The 19,284-nt window shown below is 31.7% G+C and overlaps 1 protein-coding gene across 1 annotated transcript; it reads left to right on the top strand.

Moving 5' to 3' along the window:
- On the top strand, nucleotides 1-19,037 carry LOC140443725 (U5 small nuclear ribonucleoprotein 40 kDa protein). Its single transcript, XM_072535114.1, has 5 exons — nucleotides 1-251; nucleotides 1,415-1,544; nucleotides 7,902-8,284; nucleotides 18,378-18,592; nucleotides 18,793-19,037. Exons 1-5 carry the CDS (start codon nucleotides 141-143, stop codon nucleotides 18,998-19,000), a joined length of 1,047 nt encoding a protein of 348 aa, XP_072391215.1. The 5' UTR covers nucleotides 1-140; the 3' UTR covers nucleotides 19,001-19,037.
- Nucleotides 19,038-19,284: the final 247 nt, after the last annotated feature.

Below are 19,284 nucleotides of genomic sequence, written 5' to 3'. Positions count from 1 at the left end.
AGTGGAGTGGAATGGAACACGAACCACACACGAACCCTGACACTTAACCTAAGATTTGATGTACACAAAACAAACGTTTGCTATATTCTTTGGTTTATTAATGTTAATATTTAGAATATAGTTAAAATTTATTAAACACAATGGTCATTGAGAATAAACGCCGTGCAGATGATACTGCTCTTGTTCCTGTTGCTAAAAAACAACGAAATGAAATCGCACAGAAAAATAAAAATACTTCAGTTCTTCAAGCAGTAAGTTATTAATATTATTTAATCAATTATTAAATAATTACTATGGGTATAGAAAAGACAGTTAAGATTTAATTTCATCTATAGTGCCTCTACTATTTGCTTATATGTGTTTCATCCTAGCAGGATTCATCAGAGTGACTGGGTAGAAGCTCTGATGGTGAAATCAAATATTTATTTATTTAAGTTTAATATTTAAATCAAATTACTATGGGGTTATGGCATTTCATTATAAATTGAAGTTGTTCTAGTATGCTCAATCACAAAATGTATTCACTTCATACTTACAAGTCTTCTACAGAGCCTCCACCAACTTCAAAACTTTTCTCTGTGTTATTTCTAAATTCATAATAACATTGTATGTGTTTCTTAGCATGAACAGCCATCATGCTGAAAATATGTTTGATACCTTTGCTCAAAGGGAAGGCCATCTAATTCTGGGATTAAAAATTACTTCCTGATTTAACTTCTTAAGAAAATATGATTATTCAAACTGGTAAAACACCACACTGAGCATCTACGTTTTTAGCAAATTTACTGAATACTGTAATAAGGACTTTCACTAACCCAATACTGAGAGACAGAGAGCCCTATTTTCAGCATTTGACATTACAGGCTTTATAATGATGGTGAAGTGAGACATATCACATCACATTTGAGCTCTCTCCTAGATATTTAATTTTTTGAATATTTATTATTCGCCTTAACAATGTCTTTTTGTTGTTAAATTTTACTATGATTCTCAGATAATTATTTCTAATGTCTGTAAGCTCTTCCTTTTAATTTTGCTTATTCCTGGTACCAAAGAATTTGCAGAAAGATATTAAATAGAATAAAAACATATTTGCAAAATTCTAAAATAGCTTTAGCACTAATTAATATGGAAAGTGCTTTGTTAGAGGGTATGAAATACTCACCAATGTTTGAAATTTGTCTTGATGATCTCCCATTGGCATAGGTGTCAGCAGAATTATTTTCAGGAAGGTGCATTTGCATCTACACATACTATTAACCAATATAAAATATAGAAATATACATGTATAGCTATGTACTTTCTTTCCAGGCTAAGGGGTGCAATTGCACTTCTCCTCCAGTGCCCATGCCAATTGGCTTAAATTAACACAATAGAATTATACTTTACTGTTCAAACAACTCTTATTTTTTAGACTGCACCAAGAACTTCAAACTTATTTGCACCTATTATGCAATTAGAAGGGCATGAGGGAGAAATTTTTAGTGTAGATTTTCATCCAGATGGTCAATATCTAGCTTCCACAGGTTTCGACAGAAAAATATGTAAGTTTAAATAAAAGTGTATAAATATTTTTACAAATCATGCACATTTTTGCTTAGAATACTTCTTGTCATTAAATAAAATTCAATAATGTTTTCTTTAAATCCGGATTTGTTAATATGTTGTGTAAAAACAAAGATTTAAATTTTTTATAGTTTTTAAAAATAATTGTTTAAACAATTTTTTAAAAATTAAAAAAAATTATTCAAATCTTTATGTTATATACAGAAAATAAGATGAAATAGCAACACTTCAAAACCATATAACTATTTGGTATAAAAACTTCATATTGTGATTGTGAATATTTTTTTTTTGACCCATAAGACTCCCAATAGAAAAATAATCCAAATCCAAATTTCCATGAAATTTCATAGTGTAAATTTTGATTATTATTGTATAAATACTTGTGAAAATATTCTATTAGTTTATAAGTAAGATATTAATAATAATTTTTATAAGTTTCCCAGACTTGTTTGGTCTTGTAAATGGTTGTACAGGGAGCAGGCCCTAATATTGCTCCACTCTTATATTAAATGTTTAATTATATTAAAAGTTTAGAAAATGTATTGGAGCCATGATGCATACACCAAATTCCAATTGAATGGTTGAATGATGCTAACCACCTCTGACATTAAGACAGAAATGCTTAATGGAAAGATTTCTATGGAAAATTATTCCTAGAAACAATAATTTAATAGACAAAATTCTTGAAGTGGATCTTCCCAGCAAATGGTTTCTATAGGGATTTTAAGTCAGCTGACTATGTGAAAATAACTGATTTTTTGTCACAGTTCTGTTGGAATAAATAATTTTTAGGAAGGCTACTAAATCAAATTGTGAATATTTTTTATGATATAGTTCACTTAGCTATAGAATTATTTATCCCCCTAAAAAGCTCACAAAAAATATCTTTTATCTAAATCACTTCTGTATTATCACACTTTTTCTCAGCTGAGGCCCACTGTAAATTGTTAAAAGCTGAAAGCTACAGAAATCATATTTATTTAACAAAATTATCACTATGAAATAATTTCAGGGGATTTTGGTCATTTTTGAATTCACAGAGGGGAAAACCTTTCTTGTCCGCTGTGTTGAGTTATGGTGGTGTTGAATCCATTCATGGATCAGATATTGTAAATCTTTTTGCAGAATATTTTTCTACAGTCTATTCCACTCAAATATGTGACATACCCAGTGACTCACCTTGGCTTGGTCATACTAACTTAACTGGTTTCAATATAACTATATCTGATATTTATTTAAAATTATCAGAACTGGATGTGAATAAGAGTCCTGGTCCTGATGGATTGCCTCCCACCTTTCTTAAGAATTGTTGTTTTATATTCCAGACCTCTTTTTCACATTTTTAATCTATCTTTGAATAAGGTTGAATTTGAGACCCAATGGAATATAATTCTAATATTAGAACATTCTTGTTGACTGGGTTACTGAAATTTGTGATCTGTTACTTAATTTAGACTCTAAACTTTTATTTGAATCATATTATATGTCAATAATTTCCAAGTGTTTACAAATGCTTGGCTTTATAAAAAGATTCACTAGAGACTTTCAGAATATTGAAGTGATTAAATTACTATATTGTTCTTTAGTCAGACCCCATCTAAAGTATTGTTCTTGTGTATGGTCTCCATCTTATAATATTTACATATCAAAAATTGAGACAGTTCAACACAAGTTCTTGAAATATGTAGCATATAAACAGGGTATACCTTTTAAATTAAATCAAGTAAATTATGATCAAATTGAAACTCAACTTGGTATTCTCTCATTGTATGATCGACGATTAATTAAAGATACAAAGATGCTTTATGGCATAATTAATTCTACAGTCTTGTGTCCTCAGCCACTTGAGAAGGTTGGTCTGCATGTACCTCTCTGTAGAACATGATTAAACCAAACTTTTTATGTTCCTCTTTACAGAACCAACTATGCATATAATAATTTTTTATCTCGAGCACTAAGATGGGCAAATATTCACCCAGATCTAGATTTTTTTGCACTGAAGGCCGAATTCGTTTCTGGTCTCAGGCATGTGTTTATTTGAGTGGCTGTGGAATAGGTAATCATCATTTTGATATGTAAAACTAAATTACGTGATTAAGTTTGTGATATTTATATTTTATTTTGTTTTATTGTACAATCCGACAAGCGAGAGCTGGCAGGTTGCATGTAGAACAAATTGAAAAGTGGAAGGGATTACTCTGTGTATTTAGTAATACACAGGATTATATTAATACACGGAGTGTATTAATGGGCAAACCTTTGGTATCTCAAGGAAGAGATTTTCAATGTTTTTAAGATTTAACGGAAGAAGCTAACGCAGATAAAGTTTTAGTTAGTAAAGATACAAGAACGTGTAGCTCACTTAACGGGTAATTATAATACTCATTCTCAAAATAAATTCAGATTTAAATAATTTAATTTAAGTTAAGTTACATTCAATAAAATTACAATCAATAAATAAATAAAAAATTACAGTGCATTAGTTTACCAGTAAATAATAAGTAAACAATGGATCGGTTAATTAGTAATTTACAGTTCACTATCATTGATAATATAATTGTTATTTTAAGTGAATACTTTAATACGTAAATGATTGATTTTTTAGTTTTAAATAAAAGTAAAATCATCAATTCGAAATTTTTATAATTGAGTTATAGTTATCATTTATGAATAGTTTAGATTGAAGTGAAAAGTTTTTATAGTTTTTAATATTCCTAATAGTAAGGCGAAATAAATTGTAAGCTTTTGAGGCTAGATGATATGCAAATCTTGCATGTACATTTTTATTAGACTTAGGTATTCTCAACAATTCATTTGTTATACTACGTGTTACAATGTTATGCTGTATATGGCTTTTAAAATGTTCCTTTTTATGGATAACTGTAACTATTGTATGAAAGTACCGTGATCTTATATTACAAATATCATTTCCATAAAGTAGATTTTTTTATTTCATAACTTGCTGTATAGAGCATTTTTTTACATTTTAGTTGCCACAAGGTATATAGTTACCAAAAATTTTACTTTTATAAAAACTAAAATAAACGGCATATATTTGTGATATTTTCAGCTTTTTTCTGGTCCAATAAAAAATTGCTTTCTTTCAGGCATAAGCTTAAGATCAGTTCAACGAATAGTCATGGAAGGTCGGGTAACAGATAAAGCTTGCACCAGCAGAAATCTGTTAAATTATCCGTCTACAAAAAAGCACAGAGTTTTCAAACTAAAAATGGATGTAGTTGACGAAGGCTTGTTACGTCGATTTATAATAAACTTCCATATTCAGGAGAAAATGCTGCCGTCAATTAAAAGATTGCATCAAAAAATTGTGGAAGAATTGCAGTACACCGGAAGCAGAGAAACTCTTCGAAAAGAGATTCACAACTTAGGATTTCGTTGGAGAAAAAGAAAAAATATTCGACATATTTTACTGGAAAAACATGAAATATGGAAATTAAGACTCGATTATCTTAGAAAAATTAAACAATTTCGCAGCCAAAAGCGAACAATTGTTTTTACGGATGAGACATACTTGCACTCAGATTATTTAAGAATATAATTGGAGTGATAACAGTTCCGACGGTTTGAGGCAGCCAGTATCAAAAGGACAGAGATTAATCATTGTTGCTGCTGGAACTGAGGACGGATTCGTCAAAGATTCGTATCTCAGATGGAAATCCCAATCTAAAACTGGAGACTACCACGACGATATGAATTATGAAAACTATCACAAGTGGCTTACGGAAAAATTGTTGCTAAATTTACCTTCTAACAGCGTTATTGTGTTGGAGAATGCACCGTACCACAACAAACGAAAGGATAAACTTCCAACTTCGGCATCTCGAAAAGCAGATATGCAAATGTGGGTTAGAAAACGAAATATACCGTACACCGAGGATATGCTTCGGATAGATCTCTACGAATCAATTAAATTACATTGATTCTGTGATTAGAAGTTTTGGACACGAGGTATTAAGACTGCCTCCTTATCATCCGGATCTAAATCCAATTGAACTGGTATGGTAAAATTTTGTTTGATCAAAAAAAGTTTTAGCTTTAAAATTAAATGACGTCACCGAATTATGCGATGAGTTTTTTGACAAATTTCCTGCAGAAGAATGGAAAAAAGTTTGTGATGAGGTTAATTTTGTGACAAAGGAACCACAATTCGATGTCGTTTTTGATCAAATATTAATCAACTTGGGTGAGGATTCTGACGACTATCCGAGTGATTGCTCGGACAATGATCTTTCGTGTGACGAACTATGTAGCGACTAAGAGTAATGATTCGAAATTTACGTAAGATGGACTAAGTGTAATAGAAGACCAGACAGTGACATTCCGTAGGCACGAGGGGGTATGTGGTGTGGCTGAGGAGTTTCGCCGACTGTGTGTGTGCGGGGACGACCTCGCTTTCTATCACAAACTCGGGAAGTAGTTAGAGATTACAAAAACTTTATTTGGAAAACTGAAATTAACTGAACCTATTTGAAAATAACGAAATTTAATTCAAAAATTGGTCAAAACTTTTGCATCAATTGTCTAACATAATAATATGGTAAGTATACAACTTATATCTACTAACGAAATTTTCAGATCCCAACTAAATTTTTGATACGGCAACTACGCATTTGTGACACCCGCTATTAAGTACCTCTCCTATCTCTCTTAGATTAGAATAATTCATTTTCTATTTTCGCGCAGCTCACCCGCCAGCTCTCTCTTGTTGGATTGTATACATTGTAAACATTGTTAATCTTATTGGGCAGCAGCCCATTGAAAATAAATAAATAAATATTAATACTAGAAGCCTACAATCAATATATAGGTATTAAAGAATAATATAAATTTGAAGGTATAAGAAATCCATATAATCTTTCCTAATTACTAATCTATAAACATATAAAAGTATATAAAACATTCGTCAACTATGTTTTATATCATAAAATATAGTTGACTACTAATAATAAAAATAAAAGTGTGCATTATTTATACTTTTCATACTTACATGTATACAGATCACGACATTGTTTTATTGACCATACTACACAATGGCAATCGCTGTGGTATGTTACACGTTTTCACCTCTATATTCATTTCACGAACTGTCCAGCGAGTTCTCAAAAGGAACAGGTATCACTGTTTTAAGATACAACCAACACAAGAACTGTTTCCGGCAGATAACTTTAGTCGGATGGAGTTTTGTGAATTTATGTTAGATAAACAGAATAAAAATGTACACCTTTTAAAAAATATTTTATTTTCTCACGAATCTTCATTTTCATTACATAAAAAACACAATCCATCCGTTGCAAGGTATTATTCTCGAAAAAATAAGCACCTCAGTGTTGCAGTGCGAACGCAGCATCCGCAAAAGTTAAATGTTTGGACTGGGATGTTAGGTGACCATATTGTCGGTCCATTTGTTGTCGATGGAAACCTAAACGGGCCCAAATATTTACAACTTTTACAGAATGAGATCATTCCGGCAGTTCGACGCCTTCCCGTTAATTTTCAGGAGGTTTTTTTTCCAACAGAATGGGTGTTCGGCCCACAACTCTAGAGCAACTATTGACTTCCTCAATCTAGCGTTTCCTGATCGACTGATAAGTACACGTGGTACAAGTAAATGGCCCGCTAGATCCTGTGACTTAGCGCCTAACGATTTCTTTTTTTGGAGTTTTCTCAAAGAAAACATTTATAGGCATTAGTTTGAAAGGGCCACAAACCTAGTCGAATTAAGGGCAAAAATACTACATTTCCCTGCAAGCATTACACCAGCCCTACTCCAAAATATGAGGAGAAATCTGTATGACAGATTTGGTTACTGTTTAGCACAAGGAGGTGGAATATTTGAGCCCTTAATTCATTAATCTGCTTTCCTAATTTTTATTTTTTGTTAGGTACATTTTACGAAGTTTGTAGGTTCTTAATTAGGTAGTATTTTTTTATGTTATTTTTTTATGTTATGTTTTTTATGTATTTAAGTTTGGAAGAATTTTATTGTTTTTTTTTTATTTAAAAGTACAAACGATTCTTATTCTGATTTGTTTTTCTTCTTTCTTGTCTTATTGTAATAAGCTTTGTCCATAAAATTTGTACAATTTTCAGTGACAAAGCATATTACTTATTTACTTACTTATTTAATTTTAAATTGCTATTAAGGCTAAAAAATAACCAAAAAATTAGTTTTAGAGCATTATAATAAATATACTCTAGAGATGGGGTTGCAATAAATCTTAATTCCTATGGTCAACAAAACAATGTCGTTATCTGTATATTAAATTTACGTTGATTTACTTATATAATTTGTGCTTATTTTTAATTATTTTAAGTTCTATGGGCAGTATATGGAGAATGTGAAAATATATCAGTTCTGACTGGCCATACAGGAGCTATAACGGAAATGCACTTTAACACAGATGGATCACAAATTTTTACATCTAGCACAGATCAGACTTTAGGTCTTTGGGATGTAGCTACCTCTCAAAGAATAAAGAAATACAAAGGACATACCACTTTTGTTAATTGTGTACAAGGTGCAAGAAGGGGTCCACAACTGATGTGTTCTGGAGGAGATGATAATACAGTGAAAGTTTGGGATACAAGGAAAAAACAAAATGTGTTTTCAATAAATACTCCCTATCAGACCACTGCTGTCTGTTTTAGCGATACAACGGAAGAAATATTTAGTGGAGGAATTGATAATGAAATAAGGGTGAGTTTGTAGAGGCATAATAAATTAGATATCATCACAATTCTGAGTTACAAACCGTATCTCTCATGTAAAAAATATGTTTTTCTGCCCTTTACTTTTACTACTGTTTAAATTCCCTATTCTTTAATAATTTAAACTAGGCAATAACAGCAAGCAGATATTTATAGAGAAAATTTCAAGAATAGCAGAAAATAGCAGGAATCGATTTAATCAAAACTTATTAATATTTTTCTTAGGCTATAATCTCTCTTTAAAAAAATATATGTGGAGTTTAAATCCGATTTATTACAGTATTCACTAAAATTAACAATAACGAATTTAAAAATTATATGCATTTATTTATTATTATCATCATCATTCTGACTTTACAACCCTTCGTGGGTCCTAGGCTCATCAAGAATTTCTCATGTCTTCATCAATGTTATCAAGAAACCTTGTTCTGGGTCTTCCTCTTCTTCTCTGGCCAATGGGTCCTTCAAGGAGCGTTTTTCTAGCTGGGTCATTTTGTTCCATCCGCATTACATCCCCTATCCACCTTAGACGTCCTATCTTAATATGTTTTACAATATCTGGTTCCTGGTATATTCTATAAAGTTAGAAGTTGTGTCGTCTTCTGCACACTCATTCTCATTCACTGCTCCATAAATTCGCCTTAGTATGTTTATTTAGAAACATCCTAATATGTTTTCATTACTTTTTTTTAGAGTCCAGGTCTCTGAACCATGTGTTAGGACTGGACGTATTATTGTTTTGTAGAGTAATTGTGGATATAGGGAGGAGATTAAGCCCAAAATAGCATCTGTTGGCTGTGCAAATTCTGCGGTTGATCTCTGCAATAGTATTATTTTCAGTGTTAAGGAGCGCTCCCAGGTATACAAATTCGTTCTCTGCTTCAATGACGTCGTTTTCTATAACAAGTGGTCGTAGGATTTGTGGTTGCGTGCTTATGTTCATATATTTCGTATTGTTGGTGTTTATTATTAAACCCATTTTTGTAGCTGTTTCTTTTAATGCTACATACGCTTCTCGTACAGCGTTTTCTGTTCTCCCAACAATATTGATATCATCAGCAAATCCTTGTACTGGTTTATTATATATTCAACCAATGGTTGTCATGAGTGACATACATATTACTTTTCCCAGAGCCAGATTGAAGCCAGTATACAGGGGAGAGGGTCTCCCTGGCACAGTCCGTTATTTGTTTTAAAAGGTTCAGACAGTTCCCCCTGAATTTGTACTCTATATTCAACTTTTTCAAGAGTTAATTTTGTTAAATTTACAAAATGATTTGGTATTCCTAGCTCTTTCATTGCTTTGAACATTTCTCTTCTATTCTCAGAGTCGTAGGCTGCTTTGTAGTCTATAAATATGTGATAAGTGTCAATGCCATATTCGAGTGTTTTTTCTAAAATTTGTTTCAGGGTTGCAATCTGATAAATTGTTGATTTACCAACTCTGAAACTAGCCTGGTATTTTTCTACTATTCGTTCTGCATATGGTGCCATATGTTGACATAGTACTGTGGAAAGTATTTTATATGCTGCATTTAGAAGCGTAATTCCTCTTTAGTTAGAGCATTCAAAGATATCTCCTTTTTTGTGTATGGTGCAAAGTATTCCAATCATTGGGGAAGGATTTCTGTGTCCCTATTTCTTTTATAAGCTGCTATAATGCCATTATGGTATCGTTGTCACCTTTTTTATATAGTTCATCTGGGACATTATTTATTCTGGGTGATTTTTTCTGGCTAGTTTTTTAACTGCATCTTTAATTTCAAGAATCGTTGGTGGTTCCTCCTTCCTCTCGTCTGTTTCCCTTATCTCATCTCTTTCGTCTTCCAGGTTTTTTCTTCTTCCTCTATATTAAGTGCTTGGTTATACTATTCCACCCATCTATTCAATACATCTTTCCTTGTTGTTAATAGGTCGCCATTCTGAGTTCTGCATTATCTTGTGGTTGCCTTGAATTCTTTTCTGTTGATGTTAACTTTCTTATAGAATGCTCTGAATTCTTTCTCTCTGTTGAGGTTTTCTATATATTTAAGTTCCTTATTTAAGTGGTTTCGTTTTTTTCTTTTGTGTATCCTCTTTTCCTCTCTTCTCTTTGTCTGGTAATTCTCTACAGTTGTTCTAGTTCGTCGAGTAAGCATGTTTCTGTAGGCTTCATTTTTTTCTTTTGTAGCATTCTTGCATTCATCGTCAAACCAATGATTTTTACGGGCACTAATTTCTGTTCCTATTTCATCTTTCGCTTCTGCTTTAATGTATTGCTTTATTCTGGTCCAGTAGTAGTCTGTATCTGTCTGGCCTTCTTCATTTACATTTTGATTCCTTAGCCTGTTGGTGATGTTTTCCGAGTACTGCTCGCAATTGTCGCATCTCACAGCTTTTGCACATTCCATTTTTTTTCTATCCATTTTATTTTCTTTACTGGTGTTTGAAATTCTAGCCCTCAATGTTGAGATCACTAGGCAATGATCTGAGTCTATGTTTACGCCTCTATAACTTCTGCAGTTTATTACGTTTGTTCCATGTCTTGAATCTATTAAGATGTGATCAATCTGATTCGTTGTTCTCCCATCGGAAGAGGTCCAGGTTACCTTGTGTATGTTCTTGTGTTCAAAATAGGTGCTAGCGACTATCATATTTAGTGCGGCTGCTGTAGATGTCATATTTATTATTAATATTTCTATAATAAGCCAAAACTTAAGTCTGAAAACCATTAATCATACATGTTCATAAATAATTATTGCTGTGAAAATAAATTATGATTCACTCTCATTATTTTTTAATATTTCTTAAGGTACTAGTACAGATTAAAAAGCTAAAAAATGCATATTTCCAAAAAAAAATTTCTCAGCTCCTTTATTAGTTACGAACATCAAATATTAGAATCAAACATGATTTTTAAATATTATTTTATTTTTGAATTAAACAATAATTTTTTTTAGTTCTAATGAATTAAAAAGAGGGCGCTAGAGGGTTTTCTAGAGGCCGCCTCAGGTAACGTCTCAAAAAATGTGTCCTATGGTGGACACTAATTCTCAGGATTGGCACATCTGAAACAAAAACTTCCAACGGAATTACTTAAAGAAAGTGCCCTTACAAGACAATTAACCACTTTTTAGAAACAAAAAGGCAAAAAATTAATTTTGACATGCAAAAATTGGTAAAAAAAATCGATTTTTTAAAAGTTTTTCTTCAAGTGTCCGCTATTTTGTTTTTTGATTTTAATTTTCGATTAAAAGTGATTAATTGTCTTGCAAGGACGCTTTCTTTCATTAATCCTGTTGGAAATTTTTTGTTCGAGATGTATCAATCCTGAGAATTAGTTTCCGCCATCGGACATCTTTTTTTGTAGTATCAGTCGTGAGAATTAGTGGCGGACACCTTTTTTTGAGATGTTAACTTAGGCGCCCTCTAGAAAACGGGCTATTCTTCGGAACTAAAAACAAAAAAGTTTTTTGTTTAACTCAAAGATAAAATAATATCTAAAAAAAAAAATCATGTTCGTGCTATAGTTGATACGGGAGCTGAGAATTTTTTTTGAAAATATGCATTTTTTTTAGTCTGCTAATCTACTACAGTAGAAGGCACAGTTAGAATGCAGTGTTGGTCGTACGGCGCGCAGCGATGCCGCTTATGTCGGTATAGTGGTAGGTGTGTGGTAGATTGGTAATAGAATGAGAAATCTGGACTGCACGCGCTTCGTTTCAAAAATCTTTACTCATTAATAACAGAATAAACAAAAAAAAAACAAATTAATTCTATAAAAAATGCCTGTATACATAAAATATCTAGTACCTCGTAAATACTTATATACATATATACGACAGTAGTTTACCCTATACGACACAATAAATATATATATATATATATATATATATATATATATATATATATATATATATATATATATATATATATATATATATATATATATATATATATATATACATAAAATACACAAGATCATAACTGAAATGTACTGTACGTACAGTACTGAAAAACAAATGAGCATAAAATCTGAGGTATTTCTCGTTAATTAATACTAATCGCAATCCATATCTAAATCGTCCTCATCGTCTGAATTATCTCCTATATTCATTATCACCGGTTCAAAATTTGTCTGCAAATGGTCCTCCGCAAACATTTTTTCTTCTACTTTCTTGACGTCACATAATTATGCCACTGCTCTTTAGATACTCGTTGGTAAGCTTCTTTTATCAAACATTTTATTTTAATTGACGTTGTTTGAAGCCACATACCTTTTCACTTGACTCCACACCATCTCAATCGGGTTCAGCTCGCAATGGTAAAGCGGCAGTCTCAAAATCTTAACGCCATATTTTCCGCAATTGTTTCAATTTTGTACTCGTTTCTAAATGCGGCCTCAGTATCTAGTAATTCACTTTTTAGGTAATCTTCCTCGAAGAAAATGTTTTTTTCGATTAGTCAATCCGATTTGCCTTTTGTTCCCCAATTTTTTCGTAAAATCAAATTTGCGGGAGTGGTTTAACGCTTTATCCAAAACGACGTTTTCGTTGTCTTTCCATTTCGTCGTGGTAATCAGCGGTTCCTTTCTTGGCCAAGAAAGTTAATTCGGCCCATGCCACAAAAACCAGTTTCGCTTCCAGCATGAAGAAGAACAAACCGAGTACCTCTTTGGGTTGGAGCTTTCAGTCCAGTAGAAAGCCCTTTTATGAAGGCTCCATTCCTTTTTGACAAGCACCGACGTTAGTCCAAGACTCATCGGTATAAACAAGGTTTATATTATCCTTCTTCCTCAATGTTTTTATTTGTCTGAGGTACTTGTCTCTCCAGGATATGGTATTTTGTCTTTCCATCATTATCGAATCTCGACCTTTTTTACCATATTCAAAACCCATGTAATTTAGTAGCCTATGAAATGTGGTTTTTGAAAAAGCTGGTAGGTCCTCATCATCCTTCACTCTGTTCATTATGCTGTCGACGGTTGGTGGTATGTTTTCCAAAAAAAAAAATCACGGACAATTTTCCTTATTCGAGATTTCACTCCCTCATCATAAGTGTTCTCACGTGAATTGGACTGGAAACTGTTTTTCTTCCTTTTTGTACCGATTTCAGTTCGCCTTGCTGGGCCTCTTCGCGGATGTCATAAATTTTGCAAACATTGACACCTCACATTTTCGAAACTTTTTTCACAGTAATAGTCAAGCTGTCACCATTTTTTAAATTCAGATGATAGTTCAATACATTTAACACCACACGTTTTACTTGCACACTAAGAGTCATACCCTGTTTGAAATTCACGACAGATACTTGCAACGGCTCCATGATGTAGGTACTTTCATCCGCTTGCGAAAATGAAATAGAACTGAGCTTTCATAGTTTTTGCCAACAAGTTTTTGGTCTAATTTCCAGTACCGAAATCGACAAAGAGACATGTTTGCTTTGCATGGACAATGGGGATTAAAACTGATTCGCTTCTCCTAATGACTTATAATGATCTTTATTTCGCAAAGAATGTGTTTACAATTAAGCTATTGAAAATTGATAAATATAGATAAGCTATCGACAATAAGTTTTTGATATATTTTACTTTTTTCATAGTATTTTTCTTCCTGTTATTGTTTAGTTCAGACAATGTAACTCTCTTATTTTATACATCGATGATTGAATCATGCTTTAGTTAAAACAATAATGATAGTCTTTTATACAACCGTAGGCAATTGTTGTGTGCGCGTATATTCTAGTGCTATGATTCTTAAATTCGGTCCTGATACGCTGCTCGGGGCAAACCGGCAACGTGGTTATCCGTTCTCCCGTAAGAAATGCATTACCTATCTTACCTGCACTGAATTTTAACCGTGGCTTATACGATACTACAGATCTATACAGGGTGGTCCTTAAGTAATTGTACAAAAAGAAACCATAGATTCTACACTTTAAAATATTGCTATTTAAGTCAAGTTGCTTTAATAAAATGTTGATATTAAGAAAGATACAGGGTGTTAAAGTGGAAATTAAAAATTTTAATTTTCACTCTAACTTTCATGTTTGTGAACATTTATGTATAAAAATTCATAACTGGGTACTATTGATCATCAGAAATTATAATCTGATGAATACTTTAATGTAGCTGATAGAGGGCGCCACATATGCCACATATGTGGCATACATTTGCACTTAACTTTTTTGCTTTTTAAGTTACCGGTGTCTGTAATAAAAAATATTAAAGATACAATATTTTACCAAAAAAAAGGTATACTTGTTAATAACTTTAAAACTCAACAGTTTTCGAGATATTCGCATTTTACAAATCAACTACATAATTCAGATTTAACGCAATTACTCCAGGCAACGAAAGAAAAGTAGACAAAAACATCAATACTTCTGAATTTTGGTATAAAATGCCTTCATTAAAGTTAATAGTTAACGAAATATTAAATAAAATAAATATATTAGCAGGATAGTATAGTAGGATTTGACAAAATAACAGAATAATTGAATTTTACAACAAACATTTTACGTTTTGTATTAAATTAAAGTCATAATAAAAATATTTTATTAATAAACCAAATTAAGAAATAGTTAAACTTAATAACATTAAACTTTTTGTCAAAGTAAGTGTTCGATATGTCCACCATTTTCTTTAATTCATTTGTCAATACATTCCATAAAAGATCGTCTCATATTAAATAGCATCATTGGTTCTAAAGAAACTGCTGCAGTATTTATAATAAGTATTATAAGTATAATATATAATAAACATAATATAATAATAAAGTATTCGTTTGGAAATTTTATGAATTAAATAATTATATTAATATCTCACCACATGACTAAGGAATATGACTACCACGAACAATCCAACGTTTAGGAAAGTTGTATTTAATTATGTTCTCACTGCACTTTTCTCTATAATGTGGTGGTGTACCAATCAATAAAATCATTTTATAAAAAATGTAAATAAATCTCATCATTCAAATTACAAGGTAATTCGCATGTCCATAAAAAATAATTACAAATGGTACCAAACCATACGATATGCATTTTAAACATGAATTTTAAATAAACGTATGGTTTGGAACAATTGTTAATTATTTTTTACGGACATGCGAATTACCTTGTAATTTGAATGGTGAGATTTATTTACATTTTTTATAAAATGATTTTATTTGATTTATTGGAAGAATTGTCATCAAACTTAAGGCGAAATATGTGGTTTATGCAAGATGGTACACCACCACATTATAGAGAGAGGGCAGCGAGAACATACTTAAATACAACTTTCCTGAATGTTGGATTGTTCGTGGTAGTCATATTCCTTGGGTCATGTGGTGAGATATTAATATAATTACTTAATGCATAAAAATCCCAAAAGAATACTTATTATTATACTTATAATACTTATTATAAATACTGCAGCAGTTTCTTTAGAACCAATGATGCTATTTGATATGAGACGATCTTTTATGGAATGTATTGACAAATGAATTAAAGAAAATGGTGGACATATCGAACACTTACTTTGACAAAAAGTTTAATGTTATTTAGTTTAACTATTTCTAAATTTGGTTTATAAATAAAATATTTTGATTATGACTTTAATTTAATACAAAACGTAAAATGTTTGATGTAAAATCCAATTATTCTGTTATTTTGTCAAATCCTACAAATCCTACTATTGTATCCTGCTAATATATTTATGTTATTTAATATTTCGTTAACTATTAACTTTATTAAAGGCATTTTATACCAAAATTCAGAATGTTTTTGTCTAATTTTCTTTCGTTGCTTGTAGTAATTGCATTAAATCTGAATTATGCAGTCGATTTGTAAAATGCGGTTATCTCGAAAACTGTTGAGTTTTAAAGTTATTAACAAGTGTACGTTTTTTTTTGTAAAAATAAATTATCTTTAATATTTTATATCACAAACACCGGTAACTTAAAGAGCAAAAAAATTAAGTGTAAATGTATGCCACATATGTGGCATATGTGGCGCCCTCTATTAGCTACATTAAAGCATGCATCAAATTATAATTTATGATGTTCAATAGTACTTAGTTATGAATTTTGATACATAAATGTTCACAAACATAAAAGTTATAGTGAAAATTAAAATTTTAAATTTTTACTTTAACACCCTGTATCTTTCTTAATATCAACATTTTATTAAAGCAATTTGGCTTAAATCGTAATATTTTAAAGTGTAGAATCTACGGTATCTTTTTGTACAATTACTTAAGGACCACCCTGTATATAGATCGGTTTAAAACGTTCTCCTACGTCTGCCGATACCCAGTTGCCACTCCTCTCGATTCATTCATAAGTCTTCTTCTATGTCTCTGTGTATATGCTATTGTTGTTAATCGGCATTCCCATATTTCTACATTTGCGCTTCCACAGTTTTAGAGCCTGTTCTAGATAAATTTTAAATAATGTCGGGGAGAGACAGCAGCCCTGCTTAAGGCCTTTATTCATTTGGAATCCACTTGACAGATTATTTCCAACCTTTACCTTTGAGTTAGCATTAGCGTACAGTTCCTTCGTCGCATTTATTAAATTCATTCTTATGTTTGTTTTCTCTACCGCTTCCCATAATTTATAATGTGGTACGCTATCATAAGCCTTTCGTAAGTCTACATACAATAAATGTACTTCTTGATTAACGGCTATTTTCTTTTCAATAATCTGTGTAATGCAAAACAAATGGTCAACAGTAGATCTACCTGCCCTAAACCCTGCCTGTTTCTCAGCCTCTAAGTCTTTATATTCGCTTTCTATTCTGTTTTTAATTACTTTTCCGTATATTCGACTGACCGAGTTTGTCACGGCAATGCCTCTGTAATTGTCACATTAATCCCTTCTGCCTTTTTTGTGTATAGTGGATATGAATGATGTCTTCCACTCCTCTGGGGTTGTCATTCCATTAATGCAGTTTTGGAACAGTTTGGCTAAATTTGTATATAGTTTGGTTGTACAGTGTTTAATTAACTCTGCAAGGATGTTACCTGGACCCGGTGCTTTGTTATTTTTTAGAGATCTACATACATCTTCCACTTCTTTCGTTGTTATTCGTATGGGCGAAGTTAAAATATTTATATTTTGTGTTTAGTTGCTGTCTTTAAATTGTGGTCTATCTTTCCTTAGAAGTTTCTCAAAATATTGGTCCCAGTCATCCATTGTTATTGTTGACACTATGTCTCTCTTCTTATCTTGTCGTAAAGATTTTAAGACTCTCCAACTTTCTGTGTTTCTTCGTTCTCCTAGATGTGAATTTATCATGTTACACTTTTGTTGCCATGCTTCATTTTCTTCCGACATATCATTTTTCGTACTTTAGCTTGAAACTCCTTGTAGATTATTTTATTCGTTATATTCTTTGTATTTAAGAATTTTTGATATTGGTCTCTTTTCTTCTTTATTTCTTTTTCAATTTCTTCGTCAAACCAATATGGAAGTTTTCTTTGATTTGTGATTTGGTATCCAATGGCTTTTGTTGCTGCCTCCTGGAGACACCTTTTTATGTGAGTGTAATGTTCTTCATTATTAGTAAATTGTTTATTTTCCAACTTTTGATTTAATCTATTTCTGTATAATTCTCTCACGCGTTCTTGTTCTAAGCTGATTAGGTTATACCTCTTCTGTATTACTTTCTCCCTTTCATTTCCTTCTTCTTCTTTAGGTTTATTTACTCCAAATGTGATCTTAGCTTTTAATAAGTGATGATCGCTTCCACAGGTAGCTCCTCTCAATACTCTTACATCTTGTACAATCATATTTGTCTTTTGTCTATGATTGATTTTAACCGTCTCGTATTTTGCGTCCATGTGTATTCGTGTAAAAAAATCCATTGGCAATTTTCATTTCATTTTGTTCGCATAATATTGTCTGGTACCAATTGACCTATAACTGCGTTATGGTGTTTTTTCCAGCTGTTTAAGTCTCACAAGATGATCATTTCTCGAGATGTGTCGACTTTTGCAACTTTTTTAAGATCTTCTGTTCTGAATATAGACGCATATGTGTCTATATTCGTTGGCAATGCTTTACACACTTTATAAGATTTAATATACAAATTTAGTTTTTAAAATAATTGTATTTTAGGTTTGGGACATGCGTACATATGAACTTTTATATTGTCTAAGAGGTCATACAGACACGATCACCGGTTTGTCATTAAGTGCTGACGGATCATATCTTCTAAGTAACTCAATGGATAATTCTTTAAGAATATGGGATGTTAGACCATACGCACCTGTAGAGAGATGTTTGAAAATTTTTAATGGCCATCAACATAATTTTGAGAAAAATTTACTGAGGTATGTTGTTCTTTATGTATATTTTTCAATGTACACTAGATCTGTTACGATTATGTACATCCTTCAAAATATAAGAAAGAAAGGTTGAGAAAAAACTAGAAATTATTATTGAATCACAAGATTAAATTTTCGTAATAAGAAAAACAAAAAAAAAAAAGATAGAATTGTATCTATATTAAGAGTTTTGTTGTTATTTTCAGATGTGCATGGTCCCCCGACGGTTCGAAGATTACCTGCGGGTCTGCAGATAGATTTGTTTATATTTGGGATACCACATCTAGAAGAATAATTTATAAACTTCCTGGACACAACGGTAGCGTAAATGATGTGAAATTTCACCCCAATGAACCGATTATCCTTTCTGGGTCTAGTGATAAACAGTTGTATTTAGGAGAGATTGATTTATAATTTTTATGTGTATCGTAATAAAAGTATTTTAATGAGATTAGCACTTATTTTTATTTCGCTAAGCATAGACAAGTAACTGGTAACAATTATCCTCGAGAGACAGAAAACAAAGAGTAATTATTTGTTTCGGTTACTGGTAGGATACAAGGTCGCATCTACGTTCGCTCCCACTTCGCCTTTATGCCACATTTGCAGACGAAACGTTAGGAACAAATAAAAAAAATCGAATGGATGATTCTTTTGTACCTGTGTGAAGAATCTTCGAATCCTCTGTATTTCACTCC

The sequence above is a fragment of the Diabrotica undecimpunctata genome, chromosome 6, assembly GCF_040954645.1.
Source record: "Diabrotica undecimpunctata isolate CICGRU chromosome 6, icDiaUnde3, whole genome shotgun sequence".
NCBI lineage: Eukaryota > Metazoa > Arthropoda > Insecta > Coleoptera > Chrysomelidae > Diabrotica > Diabrotica undecimpunctata.
This window is presented reverse-complemented; position numbering and strand designations above follow the sequence as displayed.

Bases quoted from the DNA above. Each gene is read 5' to 3' on its own strand.
- LOC140443725 (XM_072535114.1), top strand. From the start codon at position 141: ATGGTCATTGAGAATAAACGCCGTGCAGATGATACTGCTCTTGTTCCT. The intron at 1,545-7,901 runs GTAAGTTTAAAT...AATTATTTTAAG, and splicing joins AGGTTTCGACAGAAAAATAT to TTCTATGGGCAGTATATGGA. The intron at 8,285-18,377 runs GTGAGTTTGTAG...ATTGTATTTTAG, and splicing joins GAATTGATAATGAAATAAGG to GTTTGGGACATGCGTACATA.